This window comes from Buteo buteo, chromosome 6 (assembly GCF_964188355.1).
Source record: "Buteo buteo chromosome 6, bButBut1.hap1.1, whole genome shotgun sequence".
Lineage (NCBI taxonomy): Eukaryota > Metazoa > Chordata > Aves > Accipitriformes > Accipitridae > Buteo > Buteo buteo.
The window spans coordinates 16,966,279-16,993,520 of NC_134176.1; the positions used below are offsets into that span (position 1 = coordinate 16,966,279).

Sequence of the window (27,242 nt, forward strand, 5' to 3'; positions counted from 1 at the left end):
TATGCGTATGGGGACATTTGGAGGAGAATGAGGGAAAGCTGAAAGCATATTTCTGAGTAAATTAAAATTGCTTTTCAGGCACAACGAATGCTTGGCTGGCTTTAGTTCATCTCAGGTGCATTTAAGTCTTTAATGCTACTGACTATTATCATGAGACTAGAATTTTCCCACAGAACGTACCCACATAAAATCAAATGTGGTCGAGGCTGCTCTGAGGTCATGATGACTGTGTTCTTCCCTGGACTGGAAGTTCAAATATCTGAGGCATCATGGCCAAAGACAGATGTTCTTCAGAACCTGGCTTCATCCCAGATCTGCAGATGGGAAACATTAATTCCTTGTCAGTCGTGTTTTGTGGGGGCTGTATGATGGGATCTTTACATATCCACTTACACTGGAGAACTAATTTTTGGACATCACTTGATATTTTTAAGATGTAATTGTTTCTTAATCATACCATAATATGGCTATTAAACCTAATTTACTGTTCTTATTGATAGTAGATAAGTACTAACTCTCCTGAGTAGTCTGCCATCCAGAGAACAATTTTCCTGCTGATGAGGATGAAAAGAAAAAAAAATTCTTAATATTACCGAGACAGCAGCAATGCTTAGTGCAGGATCAAGGAATGAGACCAGCTTCCTGATCTAGACGAAGACCCAGCTTGGACTGTGATTTGAGATTCACCACGCTTTTAGTATCTGTGGCTAAATTTCATGAAGTACAGACTGGAACTAAGTTTGGGCTACAAGCTGACTCAGTTTAGCTCCTGTAGTTCTTGGGAAGTGATTGCATTTCAGACATAGTAAAGTAAAGGGGTTTTAGAAGAAAGGCATCACATATATAGCTGCTTAAGTCCACTACTCTGCAGTGAGTGTTGCTGAAGGAGTAAAGGGATCCTCTTAAATCTCACTGGAAAATCAGAATAAGGCTAGTTGGAAATGTTTTGACTAGCAATTGCTCCCAAAGGTCTCTCAGAACAAAGACAGTGTTACATGATGCCTTCGTGAATCAGGCTCTAGGGCTTTAAAATAACTGCAATTTTGGAAGTTGTCAAAAAGGGTTGTCAGATATGTGACTGTGGAGAAGGTCTTTGATTTACAGAAGGAATTAGATCATGAAAAGGCTGTAGGGTGCTGTTAATTCTGCCATGCCAAGCATATGAAGTCTTAGAAACTTTGTGGGCAGGTGAACTGTTTTCTCTGGAGTGCATACAAGTTTTTTTCCTCTCTGCTTCAACAAAGAAAAATGCTTTTCTGAAGAAAGGACAAAAGTCTGCTGCTATACTGGTGTTTTTCCTGGAAGTGGCATAATAAACATACCCGTGTAAATAATGAGAGCTTCACTAAAGCTCTCTCTAATTACAGGTGATTCCCTAAGGACACCCACTGAGGAAGGTGGCTTCTGCCTTTATCCTCAAAGAAGCACTTCTTGCAGAATGGCTTGTTTCTTTTAAAGGCAGCAATGAAATAGTCTTCTTGTACTTCTTCAGGAAACTTACGGTGTGGTGCGTCCCCTTTTAGAGGAGACCATCCCATTTGGGTCATCTTTTGAGAGGAGCTGGCTCTGCTGGTCATGGGATAATTGGGAGTGGTCTGCATCTTCCGAGTTCTGGTTGTTCTTGTCTTAAGTACTGAAAGAATAGAAAAGGTTTGGGTTTGAGGCTTTCAGATAGGTTATTTAATTTTGAAATGAATGATACTTTGCTTTCTTTCAGTATGGAGCATCGTTGAGTACTCTTGGCTAGATTAAAGACTAGTAACAAAAATGTATGGTCCCCATTTGCCTGAAGCAGTGTTTAATCCAACAGTAGTGCATTGCCCAACCACAGATAAAAAGATTGGGCTCTTTAGGGACATGTGAGTGAGTGACACCTGAACAGAGCATAATTGCTGCAGCTGAGACTACCCCTAAGGCCTGAGCTGACTTGGCTGTGTGCCTCAGTGCACACAGCATCAGACACCTCAGTAAAGTGAGGAGATGGTTCCCTTTGGAGGTTTGCTGAGGAGAGAGAGACACAATACAAGAAGTTGCTATTTAAAGTACTTAGAAAATACTGGGAAGCAGAATGGCACCAGCAGAAACCTTACAGAGGAGACAGGACATTGTGGCCAGCTGGACCACAGTCTTATTTCAGCATAAAATGGGATTTGCTTCTGCTGGACTTGTCTTAGTCTGAGGGATCAGCACCCAATCCTTAGGTGGTCACTTCCTAGGCAGAGTATTTAGGGTGAGGTTCTGTTATGGAAAATCTGAAATAAGTCCTTGTCTGATCTCAATTACATGAGTACTATATCTCAGTTTTAGCTCCGACATTCCTAGGACAGAATTGCCACTGATGTGAAGAATAGTCAGCCCTTTCTTCCTGCAGGCTATGATTTACTTCTAGGACCTCTGTCTTGTAAAATTCTCCTTCTTACTCTCTGGAAATCATGGTGACTTACCAAGCAGTACTGCTTTAAAAGCTACCTGTTTTTTTTTCTTCACAGTGCAAGCCTCCTCTGAAAGTAAAAGACTTGTTTATTGATATACAAGATGGCAAAATCTTGATGGCGCTACTGGAAGTCCTGTCAGGACAAAAGCTGGTATGTATACAAGAGCAAGAAACCTCCATAGGTATGGAGCTCTGTGTGTTAGGAGCAACAGTGTAAGGACATCCAAGGAATAAGGGTGAATTTGGTCCCGTGTCTTCTGTATAGTAATAAGAATTTCAGCAACTTTGTTGTGATTTCCTTATGTTACAGTCTGGTGTCCTGAGTTGTAACTTAGATTTCAAGGAAATATATAACAATGAGGTGTAAATGGTGTGTGATCAGTGTAAATGTTCCTACCCCTCAGTTTTTTTTAAGGCTTTAATACATTAATGCTCACATACTCCATTTGGAGATCACCCAAGTCACATTAGCAGGAACAGACATATTTGCTATATTATTTTTTTAATCCATAAATTCTGTTTCTATTTTGTCTAAGATCATTATGACACTTAATAGGTGTGCTGATGCTTGGTGTAGTTGTGAGTTTAGTTCTGGTATCCTGGCTCAGGTTCCATTAGTCTTACTGATATGGTCTAAATCAGAAGGGCAAAGCTTCACTTATGAGAATCTTTTTCTCTCCTCCTTTCTTTGTAAGAGCTGTATAAAGTTCCACATACCAGAAATGGAGACACCTAGTGCAAATACAAATGACCAATTACAGTTGACTTTAATGCTTTCTTTCTACATCAGTCTTGTCAGCAAGTGCGCTCTCCTGTGTGGGTATTACACTTGGGTAAGAGGAGACTCCTGTTCTGCAGCTGCCTCACCACTGCAGATGCACTTGCAATCGCCTGGTGATGCTCTACAGTGACCGAACCATCTGCATACTGCAGCATGAACGGCCACTGTGGTCGTACACTCAGAACCGCCTCTTTTTTAATATTCTTGCAGTTTTGGGGAGCTGTAGCAGAAGTGGCAGTGTCTCTGTGTGCATTCACACAGATTGCATTGTGAGCCAGGCTGGAAAGGAATTGAAGGGGGAGACACATCATCGTAAACCCTAGGCTGTGCCCCAGGAGGTCAGGGAGGAGGGCAGGGAAGGAAGTAAGGTCAGCTGGCCAAACTTATGCTGACAGTTAGGTGTTCCAGCACGCATGTGATAAAAACAGTGTGCCAAAGTAGAATTACAGGCAGACAGGCATGCAATGAATTTGTTTCATTTCTGCCAAAGTGGAGGCTTCTGCCTTCCACCTGCCTGTGCCTGCTATGGAAACTGCTCACTCTTCCTAATTAGCATCATCTAATTTAATGCAAGACAAAAAAATTCTATTACTACGAATTTTCAGCTAAATTTGACCCTGTGACTGAACGTCGTTGGGGAGTGATTATATAAATAATCAACGTGGCAGGTCCAAGAGAGTAATAACTTCTGGAGAGCAGGAAAGCTGTTTGCTAACCCTGCTTTGCTACAGCAAGGGCAGATCACGTAGTTGAAGCACTTTACTGGTCCGAGAAGATGGCCTTAATTTTACATAGGTAGATTTCCTTAGCTTTATTTTGCCTCTGTGTTTGTAGGTTTTTAAGCTTCGTATGACGTGGTGAATAATTCCACCATTTTTAAAAACAGTGTGGCTCTTATTTTTTTCTAGATGCACGAATACAAATCTTCAACCCATCGCATTTTTCGTTTGAACAACATAGCCAAAGCACTTAAGTTCTTGGAGGACAGTAATGTGAGTATTTCCAAAGGCTGGTCTTCTCTGGATGTATTTTGCAAATTGTAATTGTCATAATTGTAATTAGTCTGATGCATTGCATGTACATAAGAGGAATGTACCACTTAAAGGCACTGTGACTTACCCTAGCAGCAAGACTGAAAAGCCACATAAAAATGCACAATGAGAACACCGACAGAGTCTAAAACAAGGATTATTTGTTCATTTTATAATGTAAAAGTTCAACAGGATTAAAGGATCAGTAACCCAATATTAAAAGAAAATAAAAAGAAATGCAAGTAATTTTTATGAACTGGGACTTAGTCGCATTACTTCAGTTACATTGAAGGTAGATGACTCTCTTCCATCAGAAATACTTTCAGTATTACATATCATGTATTTATCTGGTAAACTGCTGCAGCAGCTAATCATGAGTCAAAGGTAAGAGAAAATTAAATCTGGGAACATGATAAATAACATAAATGCATAATTCCAGGAATCAAACCCTTATAAGGATATAACTTCCCTCATAGTCACTGTGGCACTACGGCAACATCACTTCCTAAAGTTGTAAGTGATCAAGCAAGAACAGACCCTGTAGCTTGAAATGATTCATCCTATTTTTATTTCTCCCATTAGGACTTTATTCCAAAGCCCTATGGATGTGGCCTGTGTCTTGAAAACTCTCTGCTCTTGAAAAATGTTGAAAAGTAATGGGGTCGAGAGAAGTCCTAGCCATATAACAGCTCATATACATGGTATACCTAGATCTTTCAGAAACAGAAAACAAATATTGGACTATGTCCTATAAAGGACTAAAGCAGGGTTTAAACTTTATGGGTGAGGAGGGATCCGGTGTGTGCGCAGGGGCAAAACCCTGCCTTGCATGGAATGCCACAACAGCAGTTGATGTCACTTTGCTGCTTCCCTGCAATGAGCTTAGCTCTTGTTCCAGAGATCCTGCAGCAGTGCTAGTCATGCAGGAGAGTCACTGCAAAGCTCAGTGCAGGAATGAGTGTGATGTGGGGTCTCAGTAGATCTCTTACGACCTTGTAGATGTGGGAGGTTTAACCTCCTTTGCCTTTTTCCTCAGGAGAGGATGTGAAAGGTCAAGAAGTTGCCCAGTAACTTCCAGGTATTCCAGTTGCCTTTTGGAAACTCCACCAGTAGGGGCTGATCTGGCCCTCAACGTCTATGTCTACATGTCCTGCTAGAGAACTGCTAAGAAGTATTTTACGTGTTCACAGATTTCTTAGCAGTTTCCCAGTTGATGCTTTCTACCCAAATCCGGCTAAGGCCCACTGGCAGATGAGATTTTTTCTCTCTGTTGACATCAACACATTGCAGAGCTGCAGCTGAAGCGTGTCTGGTTGCCAGGACCTCGCTAGGGGACAATCTAGAACCTCAATGAGCAGGGCCAGGGAGGAGGAGCCTTGGACACAGGCAGCCTTTTAATTAGTAGTGCTAAAACACCTATTTTTCTGTGGATTTCTTGTTTCCTTAGAGTAAGCAGTCAGTATCTTCTAGCCAAGTATCTCTACTGGGCTGGGTGACAAACATAAGCAGCAGTAAGAGGACAGAGCTGACACTGAGAACAGTCTTAATGATAAATGCCACTTGCTCCCCATTTTGGAGAAACTGCTATTCAGATGTACTAGGTCTTAAAGGTTTTCCCATGCCAAATACCTTGGAGCTAGCAAGAAATCTGAGCCTTGAAATACGACAGCTAGAGGTATCTTCTTGCTAAGATTGAAAACTGTTGTGCAAACCACTAGATAAAAAGTTATTTTGCTTTCCTTTTTTCAGTCTAACCAAACTAGTTAGTGAAGGGTGGTGATGAAAGTGTTGGCAAAATGCCTTGGCTGCCAAGATCTTCAGGGTTAGATATTAAACCACAGTGGGTGGAACCCATCAGTGTACGCTTCTGTGGAACTGGGGCAGCAGGGTAAAGCACTGCTAACTGATTCATCATGTACAGGATTTCCAAGTGATAAATGGGCTGTATGCTGGGCTTTAACTCGGTCTGGGTGCCATGTGCAGTACTGACAGCTTCCTTGCTTCGTCCCTCCTCCATGACCTTTGCCAAAACCAACTCTGTGTTGTCTAAGAGAATAACATCCTGGTGTTATCAGGTGGAAGAAACCTCACTGTGGGAAAGTCTAGTTTGCTTGGAGTAGGCAACCCTATCCTTTTGCTAACTGATTTAATCAGAACTCTGTTACAAGCTGTGTATGCATAGCAAAACAGAAGTAAGCAGCCTTTATTAGGATTTTCATTTTTGTACAAGAAGTGACTCTCTACTTTTTAAGAATAGGATCCACTGGAGGGGGCACCATCTTGTTCCATTTTTGCATGGAGGAAACACATTTGTGGTCTTGAGGCTGCAGAACTGGGCTCACTTCTGTTTTGCAGACTGTGATGGGAGCTTGAGATAAGAGTTCCATGAGCAGGGTGGTTGAGATCAGGGAAAACTATCATTAACACAAGATTTCAGTATTGCTTTTTGGCTGGCCAGTCAGTGGCAGAAGTGTTCTGGACATACCCAGTAGTCTCGGTGCATTTTTTGCATTTAGCTTGCTTCTTTGAATTTGGCTCTGAATTTATGGTCTCTTCTACAGGTAAAGCTTGTTAGCATCGATGCAGCAGAAATAGCAGATGGAAATTCTTCCCTGGTACTTGGGCTAATATGGAATATAATCTTGTTTTTTCAGGTAATAAAATTTTAATACTTTGATCATAAGTGAACAGTCTTCATGGTATCAATCTATTCCAGCTGAATATTGATTTTTAAATTGATTTTTAATCTTAAAGAACATAATTAAGCATGCTAAACCTGGGCTTTTCCCTCCTAATACATACTAATTTTACACCTGCAGCTGCTTTCATTTTACTTCATTGGACCTGTTTTGGTGTAAATAGGAGACAGTTCAAGCCCTCATTTGACTTGGACCAGAATTAGAACTTTGGATTACTACTTTACCTTCTCTCCTGTGCCTTCCCAGGGTTCTGTTCCAGATTCCCTGGATCTGAACCAACATCTCGGGTTTGATTCCAGGTCACAGTTTATTTTCAATAACCTTTTCTTGATTTGGTCCAATTTAGTGGGAAATTCCATGCAGAATCACTGATCTCCAGAGACTTACTCATCATGGAAAAAATTCACAACTGATGTAGATGGCCAAATGAAAGATCTTGAAGGGCTTGGAACTGATAAAACTGATTTGAGCCTGAAAATTGGTTTAGCCCCAGGCTTAGATTAAAACTGCTCCCTAACCTACATGTATTTTGAAAATGACCTTCTAGACAATACCAAATTCTAATGAACAGAGAGAGATGGAGGGAGGGTTCTGCAACTCTTGTAAGACTGTGAGGCTCCTTCATTCTCTTGGGGTCATTTCAGAAATGGCTATAGGTTTAAAAAATCATCTGGAAGTTGCACTGGGGTTTCTCTCCCTGGCTGAGCTCCTCAAGCTGAACAGTGCTGCACAGCACCAGTTTGGCCAGACGGACTCGCAGGCAGAGATGGTGCGACCAGAATCTGTCACCCCGGCAGCAGAGGGCATGGGGGACCTAAGAGCAGCAGAGTGGATAATTTGGGCTCAAATGTCAATCCTGACCAAGGACAGGAGTGCTGCTGCAGGTCACCATTTCTTGACTAAAAATATTCACTCAAGCAAGTCCTGTGAAGAGAACAATTCTAGTGAAACTAATTTTTCATTCAAGGACACGTTTTTTGCTTTTTGTTTAATCCGAATTTGCTCAGTTCAGCCTGAACTGATACCTTGCCCTGTCTGTTTCCTGGGGTTGCCAGCTGGGCTGCTGCTGGCTGGCACGCCTGCGCAATACAAGTCAAGAGTTACGATGGCCAGGTCTATAATTACCTCTTAAAATTCAGTTACGGCGCTGTTACCTTTAAAGTTTGCATGAAAACAAGCACCGAGTTCTCCGTGCAGCTGGTGTTAAACCAGAGCATTGCATTACATTACATTACACCTTTCATTACAGATTAAGGAGCTGACAGGCAACCTCAACAGGAACTCCTCCTCCTCCAGCCTGTCCTCCGGGCCCAGCGGTCCGGAGTCAGACACATCCCACCCCAGCACTCCCAGCGTGGAGAGAAACATGTCCATTACGGTGAAGGATCAGCGGAAAGCCATCAGAGCCCTTTTAATCTGGGTTCAGAGGAAAACCAGAAAGTAAGCTAACAAACCCTTGTATAAAATGGTGTTTTGCCACCTGCCCTTTTGAAGCCGAGTCTCTTTTCTCTCTTCTGCCCCGTGTGTGCGTTACTGTGTGCTGTGGCTTCTTCTGCTTTTGAAGTTCGCAAGCGTACGGTCTCTGCAGGGGGGTATATCACAACGGCCATGTGTCTACAGCGGCCGTCTGACCTTGAAGCCGTATGCATTGCTGGTTTCATGATTTGAGCGTTAAATGTTAACTTGAACTAATCTGCTTGGCACTGTTTAAAACAGGATTGTTCCCTCCTTCCCCTGCCCCCCGGCTTTCGTGCAGTCTACTTGATATCTTTTGCTAATTAAAGCGTCGGCATAAACAAGGGTCGAACTGAAAAAAATAAATATATTGAATAAATATATTCAGCAACAGCCTTTTAAAGTAAGCAGCAGCCCTGAGGGAATTTCTCTGGGTGCTGCAGAGTGCCTTGAAGGACAGAGCACCTGTTAAGAGTCCCTCTTTCCTCAGAATTAAAGAGGGGAAGGGGGTGAACCTTGAGTTGCTTCTCATGAATGTGTAACATTTGGGTCCAGTTCCCTTGCTCCACAAGACTCTCTCCTCTTCAATAAAAAAGTAGTTATTTCACCAAAGCATTTTGTCTAGTAATGCTTTAACCTGGTAGAGTTACTGTTGGGTTAAAAAACTTTAGCGTGAGATGTATAGTGCACGTGTAAATGCTTGGAGTATATTTTACATATATTATTATCTGAAGTGATGGCTGCCAGAGAGTTTTAAAGAAGGCAAGGGTCAAACTTACTTATACAAGTTGGATAGCTGAATATTTGGCATTTTTGTCTCTTGATGGATTTATATGTCCAAATCTGCCTGTGAACACAAATGTTCTGTGTCTAGTGTTGAAGATACACATTTACATCTTAAATACTTGGTCCTGTGGGCCACATCATCCCTTGGTTATCTCCAGTGAAGCTAAGGGTGCTTGTGCAGATAAACTTGTCCCATTGAGATCCGTAGTTCACTGCTGCCAGTGCGGACCTTAGAGGAAGCACGGTTTTAGTCCCAAAATAATTCTGATATTGTCACTAACAGGGAGGTGGTACAAGGAAAGTGAGGACCAGAGAAGTAAAGGCCATAGACTTTTCAGTCCAGTCAAAGAGTACAAACTGAGAACATCTAATAGGAGAAAATTGTTCTTGCAACTGGTCTATTAAAAACATAATAGCGTCGTTATAATCCTGTTATCCAATGACCTGTGCAGAACTTTCTCTTCTGGGGCTGTGTTTCATCATTGCAAGTTTGATGGTTGTTTTTTCCTCCAAAACTTTGGGCATCTAACACACTTGCGGTTTATACATATACTGACACCATTTGCATTTGGCAAAGCACAGTTTTCGGCTATAGAAGGCCAAGTACACAGGAATGTGAATCATTTATGCTTATGTGTTTAAATATTTAAGTGTTGGCAGTCTTCCCAAACTCTGGCATTAAAATGCTGGAGAGCAACAGAAACAGGAATCACAGAGACATTTGGTTTTGTGAATGTTAAATGTGGTTGCTGAGTTCTTGAGGACTTTGTTTTTACTAACTACTTCCTACTAGCAGGTTGATGTCAGCTGTTAGCCATACTGATCCAGTTTGTGAATCCTTGTGTTTTATGGATGTATTCTGTGTGTTTTGAAATCCAAAAAGATCTCAGATGTGACTAGTGCAACTCAGAAACCTTACTTTTAACTTTCAGGAGTCTTTGAAAATTATGATGCCTTTATTTTGGATTTTGTAACAGTACCACCCATGTAAACTGTATGTAATTCTGTTCAGGTACGGTGTTGCAGTTCAGGACTTTGCCAGCAGTTGGAGGAGTGGTCTTGCTTTCTTAGCTATCATAAAAGCAATAGACTGTACGTTGGTAGACATGAAGCAAGCACTGGAGAAATCATCTCAAGAAAACCTGGAGGATGCTTTCAGCATAGCACAAAATAAGTTGGGTGTTCCTCGACTCCTAGAACCAGAAGGTAAAATGCCTACATCAATTTTGTTGGGTAACATTCAAACTGTAATGAATTCATGAATGTTGCATTGTGATACCTACAAAAAACCTCCCAGTGATTACGCTGTTAATGTGATCAGTGTGTTGGGCTGATTGGTAAGAATAATAAAAATGAATTGGTTACTGGCTTATAGTCGTGTGCTTCCAGTCATATTTGTAAGCTCCTTGGGGGCAGAGATCTTACCATAGTTTTAGCTATGTACACTGGTCCTGGTTAATGTTTAGATGCTATGTAACAACTGCATTACTAGTGAGTATTAATCACCACCCTGTCGGCCTAAGAAGTGTCTCAATGCATTAGCACCGTTTCGTAATGCCTACAGTCTGCAGAGACTAAATGTGACTCCATGATGAAGTGTGAGAGTCTGCCATACCAGGAAAATGGGTAGATACGTTTCAAATGTATTTGCATCTCCCAGTTTTTCCTTTACAATGGATCTGTGCACAGATATATATTTATATATCTAAATATCAGCATATATGTTTGTATATAAATACATGTATATAAATGGAGCTGCTTCTTGCAGTGTTTTTCACTGAACTCTACTAGACAGGTGTTAGGCCTTGATTTTATAATTGAAAGCACAGATTGGTTGGTTGTGCTTTCATGGGTCACCTGTTAGAAGACTGGGCCATCCTGCTAAAAATAAACCTCTGTGCTGTCACTCAACAAGATCACTGTCTAGTGCAAACGACATAAATGACAGTATGAAGCTGGATGAAAAGGGACCCTGAGCAGCGTTTGGTATGTGTTTGGAAACAGGAAAAAACTAATGTGAATAAGATGTTGAGAACTCTTTTGAGTACCATCAACAGTGAAAAGTATGTCTCTTATCTGTCAGAAAAAGAAAAGCATTTGTAGCTGTTATTTCTCTCATCATAAAGGCATAAATGTCTGACGATCTGTTCCTCTGCAAGGTTGTTTTAAATCCATGTGTGCTCAAGCCCCTTGTGTCTTGTCTCCACAGATATCATGGTGGAATCACCCGATGAACAGTCAATTGTGACATATGTGGCACAATTTCTGGAACACTTCCCAGAGCTGGAAGGGGTATGTGTTTACTGCTACATCACATCATTTTCTTAATTTGCTTTGGTGTACTTAATAAAGTCAGATATTGCTGTATTTATCTTCTAGGTTTCTTTCTAAGCTATTTAAAATAAACCACAAACTCAGATTTTATTTTTCACATTTTTGTTAAATCCAGTCAAATAGGCTTTCATTGGCGATTGCTAAAATGCTTTAGATAGATGGAATTATGCTTGTAAACATTTACATCCAATTATAACTTTCAGAGGTTAGAACTGGTTACATAGGGCACTACTACTTTGCTATATTAGTCTTAAATAAGGCTGAAATTTATCCCTTCATTTATGATGATTCATTGGACTTTGAATTTCGTTTTGACTTCTGTCTTCTCAAGTTTGAGGGCCACAGTCAATCTGAATTTAGCAGATACCAGACACAAGATACCAGAGGCTGAATCTTGTCAATGCAGCAGTCAAAAGCACTCATTGTAAGCATGAAATAAACTGCAGCTTAAAGGACCAGGACTTTAATGCAGGCTATCAAAAATAAAGAATTGAGGAGCAAGCAGGGACTGACAGTGTGAGGGATTGACAAAGGTCTTCTGGAGAAACAGAGGATAAACTTAGAGAGGAATAAATGATAGGAGACAGAGATGAATACATAACAACTGAGGAGTAGGCTTGTCTGCATTCTAATCTTCCTGTACAAGTGGCTTCTTGACGTTGAGCTTTGTTCAAGTCACTTGACTTGCCAAATTGGTTTCCCTACTTTCAAAATAAGTGAGTCATTAATTGGCCATTCACAACGTAGTGGGATGATGGGCTGGGTAGTTATTCTTTCTGGAGTGTTTGGGAAAAGTAAAGTGGTATCTGAGGTATGATTTGTCTTTTAATGGTGTATCATCACTTATAGGAAGACTTTACAGATCCTGACAAGGAGCTTCCAATTGAGTCCACGTATGTCCACATCAAAGACACACCTTCAGAAAAGGAAGGCAAAATCTTGATTTTAAGTGAAAGTGAAGAAAACATGTATACCGTTAATCACGAAAGGAGTCATCCAGCTCCTCCAAAGGTTCATATTCATGACACCCCTGAGAGAATTCTGTCAGAAACCATTGCTGAAAAATGTAATGGGAAATTGAGTCAAGTGTTAGGTGATTCACAGGAAACATCTGAAGAGGAGCCTCAGAGGCCTACCTCACTGAAAATCACAGGATCTGTCAGTTTTGAATCCAATTCCTCTTGGGAGGTTCTAAGTGATAAATTCATGCCAGGTGAAGGGGGCATATGTGATGATCCACTGAAACAGAACGATGACCTTTCTCCAGCTGTTCTGACAGATCAGAAAAATTCTGCTGACTCTTTTGAAGACTACTCTGAAGAATTAACTAAAGAAACCTCTACTGAATATGACAACGAAACTAAGAGCCTTTCAGCCAACACTTCTTCTTTGAGTCCATTATCCTGGACTTCAGGTATACTTACAGATGAATCTATAAATAAAGTAGAAGAGAGCAAACCCCGGAATTCAATTCTTTTGCCAGAAGGTACCTCAAAACAAGAAGATACGCATAAGTATGTTCTTCATCTAAATGAGGAAATACTGAAGCTTCCACAAAATGAACATACAAAGCAATCACCTGTCTTTGAGACAATAGAAACTAACCATTCTTCACTGAATGGTTCTAATCTCAAAAGCCAAGAACTATCTACAGAGCCTGAAGCATCTGATGACTCTCTCTCAGATGTACCCAAAAATCCAGAAGACCTGGACAGCTGTGATGAAGTTGAGTCTTCAGCTGAAGTGCTACCCAGTTCTTCGAAAGTATCTGTAATACCCCACGATCTCTTTTATTATCCACATTATAATGTTCCCATTTCAGCAGTTTTGAATGCTTACCTTGAGCCTTGTATTGAAGGTTATGGTACTGGAAATGACAAATCTTCTTCTGAAACAGTAACAAGTGTTTTACATGAGAAGGGCTTACCAGAACAGAACTACAAGGAAGATGTTCCAGACCCAGACTTAGGGAATAAGCTAGGTGTCCCTCCGTCAGAAGTGGATACTGAGAATGGCGAGGAGGACACAACAGATACTAACAGTCACATGAATTCTTTCGATGAAAAAGAAGTGCCATTACTAGTAGGAGAAGAGTTAGAAATTGAAAAAGATGGCAAAAAGGCTGCCAACCATCAAGATTCCACCATTCCACAACACCCTGAGGTATTTTATTTATTACCAGCATTTCTTTGTGTATATATGGAGGATTAGCATCTGACCTCAATGGTTTTCATTTGCTTTCATTTTGCAGTGCTTTGGAGAAATATGTAAAATGTACTTGGTTTCCTGTCCAGTAATGCTGTTTGCCACAGCCCTCTACTGGAATGAATAGAATTGCAGATCCCTAAGAAGATCTGACATTAAAAGAGAGTATAAGCCCTAATACTAATAGTACTGCAAAAATGTGAATTTTAATTATGTTTTAAAGTAGTTTGAGGCTCCTGTGTAATCCCTGGGCATAAAAGATTATCACAGACGGTATTTTTAATAATTTGTAATGAGATGAACAGAAAGTAGTATTGTTGATTTAGAAAGGGTACAGGCAAAGGTAACTTTTGTCTGAATCCAAATAAGTTTGCCTACAAAAACTTAAGCCAATTTGAGTAGGATAAGTTACGTGGGTAAAATGAAGGATTGTCTACACTGGAGGAGGAGAAATAGGGATTTTTGGTAATTATTCTGTGTATTGGATTTAGGCAATTTGCTACTCATCTCTTCTTGCAGACACTGATCTTGGATTGTCTTACACATTTTCCAGCGCAGTAATTTTAAACAGTGCTTTTCAGGAATAAGTGTCCATTTAATGTTACTCCACATGTTGCTTAGACAAGTTGCTTGACTAAAGCAATGAAGTCAATTTGCTGTTAGCTTCAAAGACTAATAGAGGATAAATTAAAAAAAATCTTAGTGGATTACTTCAAAGACCCATGTCCTGTCATGTCTTCCTACATAAAAAGAACTGACAACTAATTGTATGTATGTTGAACTGATGATACTTTATAGCTTAATGTATCCAAAATTATTTTCAAGAAATGAATTGCTTTTTACTCTCTTTAGTGAGACTTTCAGTCTTGTACTACATGCAATTTAACTTCTGAGTAGGCTACACCACTAAGATATTTAGAAGGGTAGGGAAGAAATCTTGTTGTCTAATGCAAAATATTTCTTAATTTCAACAGGCCATAGTAGAATATCTAGAGGATTTATCAGTAGCCATAAAGAGACCAGAAAAAAGTAGTAATAGGGAGGAAGAAGGGAACAATACGATCAAAGCAGAAGACTTGCAAATCTCAGAAGTTGCTACTACTACTCTGTCACAAGATAAACTGGAAGAAATTGCTGATTGTCAGGAATTTACCAGGTATTTCACATTAACTTTGTCTTAAATACACCTAACTGCTATGAATGCCTGGTCTTTTGAAGTGTGCCCTGTCCACTGGATGTTTCTTGTAGACTTCTTTTAGGAGCAGTGTATTGGGACTCAATGGTTTCTTCCTGTGTTTATCTTAAACATGTTGAGTGATTCAGTGCCAGTAGGACTTGATTTGACTTTGCTACGCCAACTTTGCTATGCAAAACCCAACAGGAACCCCAGTGCATTTTGAACATGGCAGTGTTACAACTGTTTTTCCAACAGAAGGAGCATTTTGTAACATAGATTAAATAATTCATGTGCATTGTGACACCATGTGGAAGTGTGACATTGCTTCATTCCAACAGATATTTGTTGGCCTTTTTCTCTGTCTTGGAACAAGCGAACAAGGTTGTGGTAGGTTGACCTTGGCTGGCCACCAGGTGCCCACCAAGCCATTCTCTAACTCCCCATCCTCAGCAGGATGGGGGGAGAAAATAAGATGAAGAACTAATGGGTCAAGGTAAAGGCAGTTTAATGCAAAAAAGCAAAGGCCATGTGTGGAAGCAAAGCAAAAGAGGACAAAAAAAAAAAAAATATTCTCTACTTCCCATTAGCAGCCAATGTCCAGCCACTTCCTGGGAAGTAGGGTCTCAGTAGGCGTAGTGGTTGCTTCAGAAGACAAATGTCTTAATAGTGAGTGTGTATGTGTCCCTTTGCCAGCTTCTTCTTTTCTCTTAGGTTTTATTGCTGAGCACAACATCATATGGTATGGAATATCCTTTTGGTCAGTTTGGGTCAGCTGTCCCGGCTATGTCCCCTCTCAATCTCTTGCCCAGCCCCAGCCTACTGGCCTTTGCAGGAGGGTTGGAGAGACAGCCTTGGTGCTGTGCGAGCACTGCTTAGCAATAGCTGAAACACTGGTGTGTTATCAGCACTGTTTTAGCTACAAATAGAAAGCACAGCACTATAGGGGCTGCTGTAGGGAAAGTTAACTGCACCCGAGCCAGACTCAGTACAGAGACACTCAGCTAATTTTACTCCATTCACTTCTGTTCCCTCTTATGTTCTAATTTAGTTCTTAGGTAATGTTTTTGAGTGGGATATGAACTGTGATTTGTTGATGCTTATCACTATAGCAGTCTAATGAACTTGAAAGAGTTTGTTTAGAAAAACCCATTGTCTCCTTCAAGCTCCCTGCAAGGTCTGTCAATTTTTTATTTATATAGATAGCCATAAAACCTGGGGTATACTCTCACTTAAATGTGAATGATGTCAAAGGTGCAAAAACCCTATCAGATACCATTTTTCAGAAAAGATTCCAATTTGAGCATATGGCTTTTTATCATGGGTCAGATTTTCGCAAAGCTATTTTTTATAAACTTACTGATAAATTCAAGTCCATATTCTAATACATGCAACAATGCATATTTGTGGTTTTGCATAGCTTAAAACTAGCATGTGCAGTTGCAGTGGCTCTCTTTGAAGTCAAAACAAAACTTAGCTTTATGAATTTAAAAACTTTGCTTTTACATACGTTTCAGAACCAGTGACAGTGATTCCAACATTTATCTCCGAAAAAGATCTCCTAATACTTCTGAGGAGGTAAGTATGTGGAAATTTACCTATTGCTGTTTTTCTACATCTCTTAAACTCCAAAAGTTCACATACTGTAAAAGGGTCTGAATAGACCCTTTATATATAAAGCTCGGTGACAATACAAAAACCCTGTGACCTCTAATAATTTTAGTGCCAAAACCAGGTATAGCTTAAAAGCTTTACTGAACTCTCCTAAATATATGGAACTGAACCTTATTGAACCTTGAACAAACCCACAAAGGAGCACCTAATCCTACAATTAAATCTGTTATAACTTTGAGGCTTAATTCATCATAACTGTATAGCTGCAACATTTCGCTTCGTTGAAGCTGCCTTTATTTGATGCTCCAGTTTCTTTTAGTTTGTGCATTCTCTGTATGTATGTTGGTGTCCTGGTCACAGCCCTGCAAAAATGCTGGGTGTCTCCTGATGTGCACTTTTTATGAAAGATTGGGCTCTTTCCCTGTCCTTCATAGCAGCGGTGTATTATATTATCTCAATGGCAGCAGCTAACCCTATAATGTGAAACTGCATCCTTCAAGGCAGATGTAATTCACACTGGTTTCTTGAGAGTACACTATACAACTGAGCTCTGGATTTTTATTTTTTAAGTCAGAAGGAAGGGACAGCATCAACAAGCTGGGCACACTGAGCAAGGATAGGAATATGGCTCTTTTCAGCACAAAATAAAATTCTGACTGTCTTGGAGCTTTAAAGAAATGCTGCCACCAATGTTGAATGAAACGGAGATTTCACACAGATGCTTTAGTTTTGCAACACTGTCAGAGCTACTAGAAATATATATGAATGAGGAAAGCTTTATTCAACTGAATGAAAGTAGTTGAAAGCAAAAATATCTTATTTCACAACTTTTTCCCTTTTCTGTGTGTGTACCAGACTGCAGTTGTGGATGTGCTGGCAGGGAATAAATTTATAAGCACACTTTCATTTTATTTGAGCAAACGTTAGACATACTCTGCATAAAATACACACACAATTACCATCTTTGTGAGATGCTGAATTTTATTCTTTTTACATAATCTATTCCTGGTTTGTTTAAGGAAACCTATGGTGTAAACGAGCAGAAGATGACGGATATGGATGAAAATCCATTAATCATCAGGTGAGTCATTCTTATTCAGACAAAGCCTTTTGCAAAGAATCCATAACTCCTAGGTACTTCAAACAATGTTACAAAGGGAAATGAAAATTAACTATAATGGTAGAGACTGACTGGATGTCTTGTGTAACGGCTTGGAGTCCATATTTCCCATAGGTGTAAGATACAAAACTTCTTTATTGCTCAATCTCCCCCTTGACTAAAATGCTTTTTCCTGTCTTGAGAGGAAAGATTCAGCTGTCTAAGCAAGACTGTGAGCACTTTCCCCACATGGTGGATATTTCAGACCAAGAAAAGAGTGGGAGGACTTCAAATATGAGGCCCTCTGGCAGTGATGACTCTTTCCAGGTTTGGAAGACTGTCAAGACAATGTTTAGTGTGGTCAGTGCTAGGGAAAGACGATACTTCAGTGGAGTTCTGGTCTCTGTTAGAGCACCCATGAGTTTTTATAATTTGTATGTGTCTTTAGTTTAGACATAGGGTGATGGATCCTGAACACAGAGTATGTATCCCTTTGGTATTAAGGTCTACATATCTATTAGAAACAAGGATTGCTTTAGGTTTTCCCTCTCAGTTGATACCGAATAGTACCTCCCAGAACTTCTAGTTAAAACGATGGTTGCATTTAAATGCACAACACACACAAAATATTATCAGGATCCAGTATCCTGGTCTCACTTATGCTTCTGTAAAAAAAATACATGAATACCTGTCACAGTTAGGCCTGTTTGCAGACTGCTGATATTCAGTAAGTTTTGTGTAATACTCAGGTATATATCCAGTATAATATCTGAGCAAGTACGATGCCCTAAGCCAGAAAAAGGACTTATTAAAACAGGCCAAAACCCAGTTTTCTCCAGAAGTGGATTAAAGAAAGGTCTACCAGAGGGTGATTCATGTAGTATTATAAAATTATAAAATAAGTGTACCATCTCGTACCTTTTTAAATAAGACCTTTTCTTGTTGTCGTCAGAGCTGAGTGGTGCTGGCAAAGTCCATCAGGCTTTGCCCTTATGAACCTTATGAGCTGGAATTTTGGAAAGTTGGAATTTTGGAGTTGTCCTAGAAAACCCCAACTGCTAGTTGGTTTCTGGAAGTCTTGGGCTTTTTCTGTTTAATCTGTTTCTATGTAATTCTGTTTAATCTTCTGGTGTCTGACATGAGCAGCTCTGAAAGTTGATGATTTGGTGAAAGTATATCAAGTCAGATACAAGTTAAGTAAAATTGTGGAAGTGTGATATGTGTTGCCCAGAGCTATGTTTACTGTTCTGAATAAAAAAGGGCATCTTTTTGACTGATGGAAATCACCTTACATCAAAGGACTGTACTGTAATGGCATGTATTTAAACTACCTGAGAATTTGTCCAGAGTTTTCGGAGGATTAATTGCTATGTACATTTGCTCCTGGGGGAACACACTGTTACAGCCCATTATGCACCTCCTAGTCTAACTTGCACTCCAACTGACTAGATTGAAATGGTTCATTAAACTGCTGTCTTTTAGTCTACCTTCTGATCTTTACAGTAAATATTAACAGTGAGGGTTTCTTCTTCTTTTTCCTGCCTCTTATCAAATTCTCTCCTGTTTTCAGGAAGAAAAAGGACTTGGAAGCAAGTGAGACTCCAGCAGCAACTCATGAGATTACGATTGTTGAGCAGCCAGAGCTATTCTACTTCATCATTTTCTTCTGGGTGCTGGTCTACTGCCTTTTACTCCTTCCACAGCTTCTTAGCAACAAAGTTTGATCTCTGTGAGGTGTGGAAAAATTAAGGACGGCGGTTGGATTGCTTTGTGTATCTGCATATGAATACGTTCCTTCAGGTGAAGCACAAACAGAAATGTAGGACCTGGTATTTGTGTTTATTATCAGGTTGTCCTCAATTCCTCTACTGTTGTGCTATGACAGTGTCTAAGCACATTTTATATTACGATAACTGTGTATATATATATAAAAAGGACCTGATTTAGTAGACGCGATTTTGTACATTTGTGCCTTGCTTTATAAGATGCTAAATAAAACCAGATAATTATCAGTAGAAATATGAACAATTCAGAGCTCTAGTCTTCAAAAATTATTCTTCTGGCTTCATTTACTTACGTAGGGCCTGACAGCTGTGGAAGAGGGGTGGTGGTGACTTGCCCATGAATCTGGCCCACCTGCAAGGGCAAGGCTAGAAATGCTTTTTCATGTTTTCCATGCAGTTTGAGAGAGCTGGAGACAGAGCAGAGCTGCAGGTGCTAGAACACACTGACCCCAGGAATTGATTACAATTCCAATGGCAATCCAGTGGAGCAACAAAATCAGGTTGAGGGTTTATTTGGGTAGGGGAGTTTGGTTTTTTAGGATTTAAATTAATTTTTATCCTGCACCTTTTGTTATGTTTAATTCACAGGAATAAATTGGGTGTGGAGAAGGGTGAAGAACATACATGCTAGCTCTTTCTTAGGAGGGATGATATAGGAAATCTTAGCCCAGGAACTTCTGTAGGGAATACCTGAAGAAATACACTTTTTGTACATTACTGATGGTGGCCATCTTTGAAAAGATGTTCAAGAGGCTTAATAATTTTATCAGGAACAGATACCATGGTTTTGGGTTTGTTTTTTTTTTTAAAAGTACCTCTCTGCTTCTGAGGCTGCTTCTGCTTCCTTTTCTCTACTGCTTTTAATTACCAGATCATGTGAAGATTTCTCTTTTTGAAGATACAAAAAATAATAGGTAACCTAATTTGCTGAGGCTACTGTTAAGACATAAGTGCCCGGTAAAAGGACTAGAAATATCCTTCAAGTGCCCAAATCAACAGACAAAGAAATGACAGATGTAAAACTAAGTACAGAGAAATGTTGAGAGCTGGTATTGACTTTCTAGTGCAACTGAAGAGACTCTTCTGACTTGTCCATAGACACAGTTGAGCCACTTCTGCATCTTGTAATTTTTGTCCACCTCAGTGATCACTTTAGGATATTTGATTTAGGACTTTTGCCAGAGAAGGTGTACCTGTGCATTACAGGACAAAAGAGAAGTCTTCAATTTAATAGCAGTAAGTTTTCTCTGTGTGACTTTTAGTCACTATTTTTCATCAGCACATTTTTAGTTTCATAGTATGCTTTATGTGATTATGTCGTGTTGTTGCTTCCACCTGAAAATTCATAAGGTTGACTGCAATGTGCTTCATAAAATCAGGGTTTCATAATTTACATTGAGTGAAAGTTACAACGTGTGGCTATAAGTTTTACATATTTTGTTTTAGCATAAGGTGTATCTCTGCCCTGGGTTAGTTTTCAGCTGAACTAATACTACCTGGGATCAGGACACATCAGAATATACAGCAGTTTAATTGCAGGTATTTAAAACCAGTTTGTAGTCATGTTATCTGCTGGGGTAATCCTAACCGTCCATCACACTTCATTCTTTTTGATAAGCATTTTGTTTCCCTGGGATTTTTCTTCCGAGCTGCAGTTAGAATTTAATAGCAGCAGTGCACAGCAGGAGATCTTAAACACTGAAGATAAAATTCTGAACCTCTTTCAGTTAACAGAAAGCTGAAATCTTTCCTATTCTGTCCTGTCACTGTTGACTAGAGCTGGATTCACCCCATGAACCTAAAAATAAGATCCTTTGTGCTTGTTGACGAACAGATCCAAACTGCCCAACTTAATTCAGTGTAAATCAACCTAAGTAAAAAAAATACGTCTTTCATCTTGCTGATGAAAATGTTCAACATGTTCAGTCATCTGATTTTGTGATGCATGAACCTGTTTGTGCTTTTTGGTGAAGACAGGGATACTTTCTTCCAAAAGAAAACCTGTATTAGAGTTTTTGAAGATGCTTCCTTGAAGTAGGCTAAAATATATCATTGGAGGGCTAGTGCTTTTTCTCTGAAAGCATAAAACTTAATACAAGAAACTTTATATCCTTATCCTGAAAACCAGTGAATACCAGGCTGGGGTATGGCAGCTATTTAATAGCAGCAAGTAGCAATGTACATCAGTTTGGAATGAAAGTGTTGACAGTTCTTCATTATGTGCCGCTCTTCATAGGCTCCTTTGGTTTATGACAACTTTTTCTGAGCCTTTCTATCTTACTCTCTGGTTCTTCCATGTTTCTTAGTCTTCAGCAGAGATTATCTGGAGTTGGATTACAGTCTCTTCATAGAACTTTACAGCTATCAAAGTTCAACCAAGTAAAGTAAGCTCCCTTTTGTCTTCTCTCCTTCTTCCTAAGAAAATTAATCAGAATGAGGAGGTCTTTGGATATCTCATCTAAACAACTGACACCCATAAAGAATGGAAAAGTGAATAGGAATGCACTGATGCTGGCAACGTCATTACACAGTATTTTTTTTCAAGACGGAGAAAACCCAGGGGTTTCTTTCTTGCCTCCCACTGATGAACAGTGACTGAAACAGTGAAATGAGCAATTTAAATGACAGCAGCCAGCGCTTGTCTTGATCATCTCACCCAATGTTTAAACTGATGTACGCTTTCCAGCCTATCCCATTAGGAGATGGAGATTGTTTCTTCTATGCAAAATAGAACAAAAAAATACTAAATTAGTCCATGATACTTGGTAGTAAGTTGCTTTCCATAGTTGGGTTGGTTTGGTTGTGGTTTTGCTATAACAGAAGCAGTCTACCTTACTCAGCCATTCCATGGGTAAGAAGATCCAGGGTAAAGAGTTAAGAGTGATTATACTGGTATGGTCAACTTTGCATGAAAAGAGACTGAACTCTTCAGGAGTTTTGCCATTACTTGGAAGTGCAAAAAATGACATCTGCATAAGCAGCAGCTTCCCCCACTTAAATTGACTTGTAAGCCTGCATCTCTTCTTCCACAGTGCAAGATCCAATCCCTCAATGCAAGTGCCCTATTCTGAAAACATTGCTTGTTGTTAGACTTTGTGTCCTATTCTGAGCTTACAGTCTAAAAGCCTGATTGTGAAGCATTTACTATGGCAAAGCCTGTTTCAATTTGCTGGCCAGAGGACTGGCTTGAGGTAGCAGAGGTTTTTAAGGCTGGTGGGCAATCTATCATCTATCCATTTTCCAACAGATATGTGTACTGTCTGAATCAGGAAGCTTTCCCTGATTTTTTGCCTGAGTTATTGAAAAGTATTTTGATTTAGTAGCAGAATTCAGATACACAAGGGTACCAGTCTGTTAAGACTGTTTCTAAAACCCATTGTTGTTGAGCAGATGTGTGGGTAGCAGACTATGGTGAAGTGTAAGTGTCAGGAAGTGCTTGAGGATCACTGGGTAAAGGGTGTTTGGTGTTCACAGAAGCACCATTAAAGACTGAGAGACAACTATAATAGGATGGTTCAATGTTATTGTAGTCATGTAACCTAACTGCAAAGTGTTTCATTGTGATTTTACAGAAAGTGTAAAGAAAGATATGCTATTAGAGGCAGGACCCCCCCCAAACATTTATGGGGCAGATGTCTTAGAGTTGAAGAAATTAGTTAAACAGTCACGTAATCTGCAAAATGAATTGAATAAAGCCTTTGCCAAATTGTAGGAAATGATCAGTGCACAGATAGGGCAAGCACAGATTACAGTAAAAAAAACGACAATCACTTTTCAATGCCATGAATATTTTTGATGGATTGAGCTCTAAAATGTTTTTTATTGAGTTTCTAGATTGTAATGAATGTGTCTACAGAATTTTATGCAGAGCTTCAGAGTTCAGCTGTTTTAAAATGATTTTTTTATATAGCAGTGATTATTTTATCTATATATTTAATAGAACTGTAAACCCATTTTAAGAGTACCTGTAAAAGTCTATGTATGTGAGATGATTATTTATTAATTATGACTCATGAGAATGAACATTAAGCTATACATCGGTTGTGTCATCCATTTGAAAACTGGAAACTGCAAACAGGCAAAAAGTTTTTAATGAACAGTAGACTTGAAAAACATGGGAAATGATTGAATACAGCTGTGTGATTCTTAAAGCTGCATAGCAGTATGTTGTTTTGCGACGTTAAACTTTCAACTAAAGTTGCAAATTATACTGAGTGATTAAGCTACTTTCTTCCATTAAAACTTCTGAGGCTGAAATTTCTACATGTTGATACTTGGTGTCTAAACACGCTTAAATCCTCTACATCTTCTGGAGACTGTCAGTTTACTCCAGCTCAGTAGGACTGTAACTGCTTTATCCATGTAGTGCTCCATTGAGTTCACGGGGGTACCATGCAATACCCAGCGGGTTTTTTTAGGGTTTTCTGCACCAATCCCCACAGAATCAGACCTTTAGAAGATTAATTTGCCAGTGTATGCGGTATCGTATTCAGCCATCCAACAAGATAATAGTTATAATAGTGCATTATCACTTACGCTAGCTTTAAGTACTTGGAGTCCCTTCTTGCCAAGCGCAAACTTGAATGCATCCAGTGATGTGTTCAGTTCCTCTACTTCTGTGGAAGTCAATGCAACACATCTGTGTGCTAAGCACACACTACAGGATCTGGCCCTGAGGGGACTTAAATCAACATTAATCACATAGGCCAGAAAGTAGCTGAAGCCTATGCATTGCCCTTAGCGCTGGATCCCCTCAAATCCAATGTACACAAACAATGCCACTGACTTCAGTTAACCCCACTGTATGTGTAACTTTTGTTTGCCTAAATTCTGTAGGATCAATCCTCTCTCTTTTAGAAAGTTAACATCCACTTCCGTTTTTGATTAAGAGAACAGCAGAGGGGAATGAATGGTTGGAAGATGAGGGTGAGGTTACAGGCTGGAATGTGGCCGTGAAAGTTCCCAAACTGCTACAGCAGAAAGCTCTTACCCTGACAATAGGTTGCCTGCTGTTCTCCATTGAGCTAATAGGTAGTGGATCTGAATGGAGGTAAAAAAACCCTAAGTTTTTGTCTTTCCACATCATGCAGTTTTTTGTCAGGTAAGTAACATCAAATTCTTCCCCTCGGCATATCACTGCTAACACTAATTTACAGCTGCCCAACTTATAATTGTTCACGTTCCAGGTTTGTATCTAAACAGGACTTGCAGTATGGCTTATTCCCACCCACAGCACCCTAAGATCATGAAGCTATTCATGCAGGAAGATGGGAGGTGTATGCACATTAAATAATATGGCAAAGTCATATTCTGAGTGGGATAGCTTGCTTAATCTGTCCATCACTTGACACAACTCTAGAGCTCACAAAGGGTGAAAAATTAACTGTTTTATTCTTAAGTGCCACGTCCATTTCTGCAGAACATCAAAGTATTTATTTCCTCCTCTAAATGAGATGTGGAAAAATTCCCTCCACCTCAGTGACACTTTTGATGAATCCTTTCCAGGCAAATGCTACTGCTAGTTTATGTCTCCGAAACATAAAATTGGCCCCTGGGTGATAAATATAGTTCTTTCTTCATGAAAAGGTTAGAAGGGTCAATAAATATAATTAATTTTACCTCAGCGAGATATACTAAAACCTACCATTCCAAGAAAGGCTAGATCCTGGCCTTCACTGCTGTGTTCAGGTCAGGTAATACTTTATTGCCAAAGTAGTTTCATCACTTTCACTGGGCCTTCCTGGAATTGCTTTGATTCATGGAATAGATTTGCTCTGTGTCCAAGGACCAATTCGTACACAGAGGTCCTGGTCTATGGCCATTATTAGACTGTAACAGAAAATCACCATCGTTTAGTTAGAAATGGCTGGTCTGATTTAAATCACATAACTTTCAAATTATATGCTGCTCATTTTTTGAGAGAAATAATGCAGTCATTTTTTAATGCCAAATAACTTACACAATTCAAATAAGTTTATTTTTATTGTAATAAAAAAATTCAACTTCTGCTTTTGTCTTGAACAAAAACATATTTTAGTAGGCATACCACTTTGTGCTATTGTATTCTGCTGTGTAAAAAGCTGAAGGAAGTGTTCTACCCTTCTTGTTAAAGTTCTCCAGTTTAAAATCTAATCTGTAAAGTGCTAGTTTGCTAAAGAGTTAATAAGGGACTTTTATCCTGAAGAAATAATTTGTAAGTAAGGAATGTAATATTTAAAATACAGGTTTCTCTTTGGCAAGTGGTGAGGAATTATAGTTATTTAAATGACAACAAATGCTGGGAAGATTTGAGTGGTATCAAAAGATATTCTGAAGGAGATGCATTTTTGTGTACTTTCAAATACATTTCTTCTGAATGCTTTCAATCTGGTATGTATTGAATGTTTGCACTTGTTGCTCAAAGCTAATTTTTGTGAGAGAAATATATTCTTCTGTATAGTTGGTACAGTAGAAAAGAAAATGTTTTTAGAAACTGTTAAGCTGTAATAAGAATAGTATTTACTAGTGAACAGTTCCACTTTATTTTATAAAATCTCCAATTTTGAAATAAATGCACAGGCTTCCTGTATGTAATCTGCTATCTGTGGGTTTTTCCTTGTCCTCCCAAGAAAATATCTTCAAACATCTCATTTCAGGAGAGATCACCATTTTGTTTTATTCTATTTATTTATTTGTTATTTTATATATATATATATATAAAATATTGTATATATTATATTTATTTATTTATTCATTTTCATGCCCAGAAACAATATTCACTTTTTAGCAGAGAAGATCTAGGTAAATGCAGCAAATTCATAAAGTGCATTGTTTCCCCACCTACCCAAAAAGAGACTTTTAATTTTGGAGGAAGAATCTGAACTTTTATTCCAGTCAACAAAGAGAATGAATTTTAAATTTTTATAAAGGTGAAGATTTATTAATTTATTAATGCATAGGAATTGGCATTATAAATGCAAGCCATGGGAAAGCTTACAAAAACAGTTGTGCTGAATTACAGATGGTTCTCACAATTCAGTTTATTTGGCCTGTTTCTATGTAAACATTTAGACTTGTGGATTAGTAAATTACCAGGTGCAGTACTGATTTGTATGTACTATGTTCCTCCCCCCTACACCTTAATTCCCTTTGTAGTATATGAGAAAAGGAAAATAAAGTATGACAGAGATGCAATACAATTCAGAACCAGCCCCATGATCTGTCTCCTGAAAAAGATACCTAAACTGGACATTCTGGTTTAACCCCAGCCATCAACTAAGCACCACCCAGCCGCTCACTCCCTCCCTCCCCACCCAGTGGGATGGGGGAGAAAATTGGGAAAGAAGTAAAACTTGTGGGTTGAGATAAGAACAATTTAATAGAACAGAAAAGAAGAAACTAATAATGATAATAGTAACACTAATAAAATGACAATAGTAATAATAAAAGGATTGGAATATGCAAGTGATGCACAATGCAATTGCTCATCACCCGCTGACTGACGCCCAGTTAGTCCCCAAGCAGCAATCCAGCTTTCTCACTGGCTGGGCTTAAGAAGCTGAAAAATCCTTGACTTTAGACTAAACACTACTTAGCAACAACTGAAAACATCAGTGTTATCAACATTCTTCACATGCTGAACTCAAAACATAGCACTGTACAAGCTACTAGGAAGACAATTAACTCTATCCTGGCTGAAACCAGGACACTGGATAAACACAGAGAAAGAAAATAGTCTTTGGGAATGGAGTAGGAGTGCTTCTTCTCCAATTAAATGTAAAGTTTGGTGGGTATCATGCTTTAGGAATTGTAAATGTTCCTCTATTCCTTCTACAAAATCAAATCTTCTCACATGATTTCAATGGGT

At 39.2% G+C, this 27,242-nt stretch overlaps 1 protein-coding gene across 2 annotated transcripts in view; it reads left to right on the plus strand.

The window, feature by feature from the left end:
• Window positions 1–26,653, plus strand: part of CLMN (calmin) — an 80,317-nt gene extending 53,664 nt beyond the window's left edge. Inside the window, exons 3-13 of one of the 2 annotated variants that reach the window (XM_075029902.1) lie at window positions 2,490–2,585; window positions 4,124–4,207; window positions 6,808–6,900; window positions 8,195–8,385; window positions 10,199–10,392; window positions 11,396–11,478; window positions 12,370–13,683; window positions 14,700–14,881; window positions 16,417–16,477; window positions 17,533–17,594; window positions 19,183–26,653. In XM_075029902.1, the coding sequence (XP_074886003.1) occupies window positions 2,490–2,585; window positions 4,124–4,207; window positions 6,808–6,900; window positions 8,195–8,385; window positions 10,199–10,392; window positions 11,396–11,478; window positions 12,370–13,683; window positions 14,700–14,881; window positions 16,417–16,477; window positions 17,533–17,594; window positions 19,183–19,336 (2,514 nt within the window). In that variant the 3' untranslated portion in view covers window positions 19,337–26,653. The remainder of the gene's footprint in view (window positions 1–2,489; window positions 2,586–4,123; window positions 4,208–6,807; window positions 6,901–8,194; window positions 8,386–10,198; window positions 10,393–11,395; window positions 11,479–12,369; window positions 13,684–14,699; window positions 14,882–16,416; window positions 16,478–17,532; window positions 17,595–19,182) is intronic. The other variant, XM_075029904.1, reaches the window with a different exon arrangement.
• The last annotated feature ends 589 nt before the right edge of the window (window positions 26,654–27,242 follow it).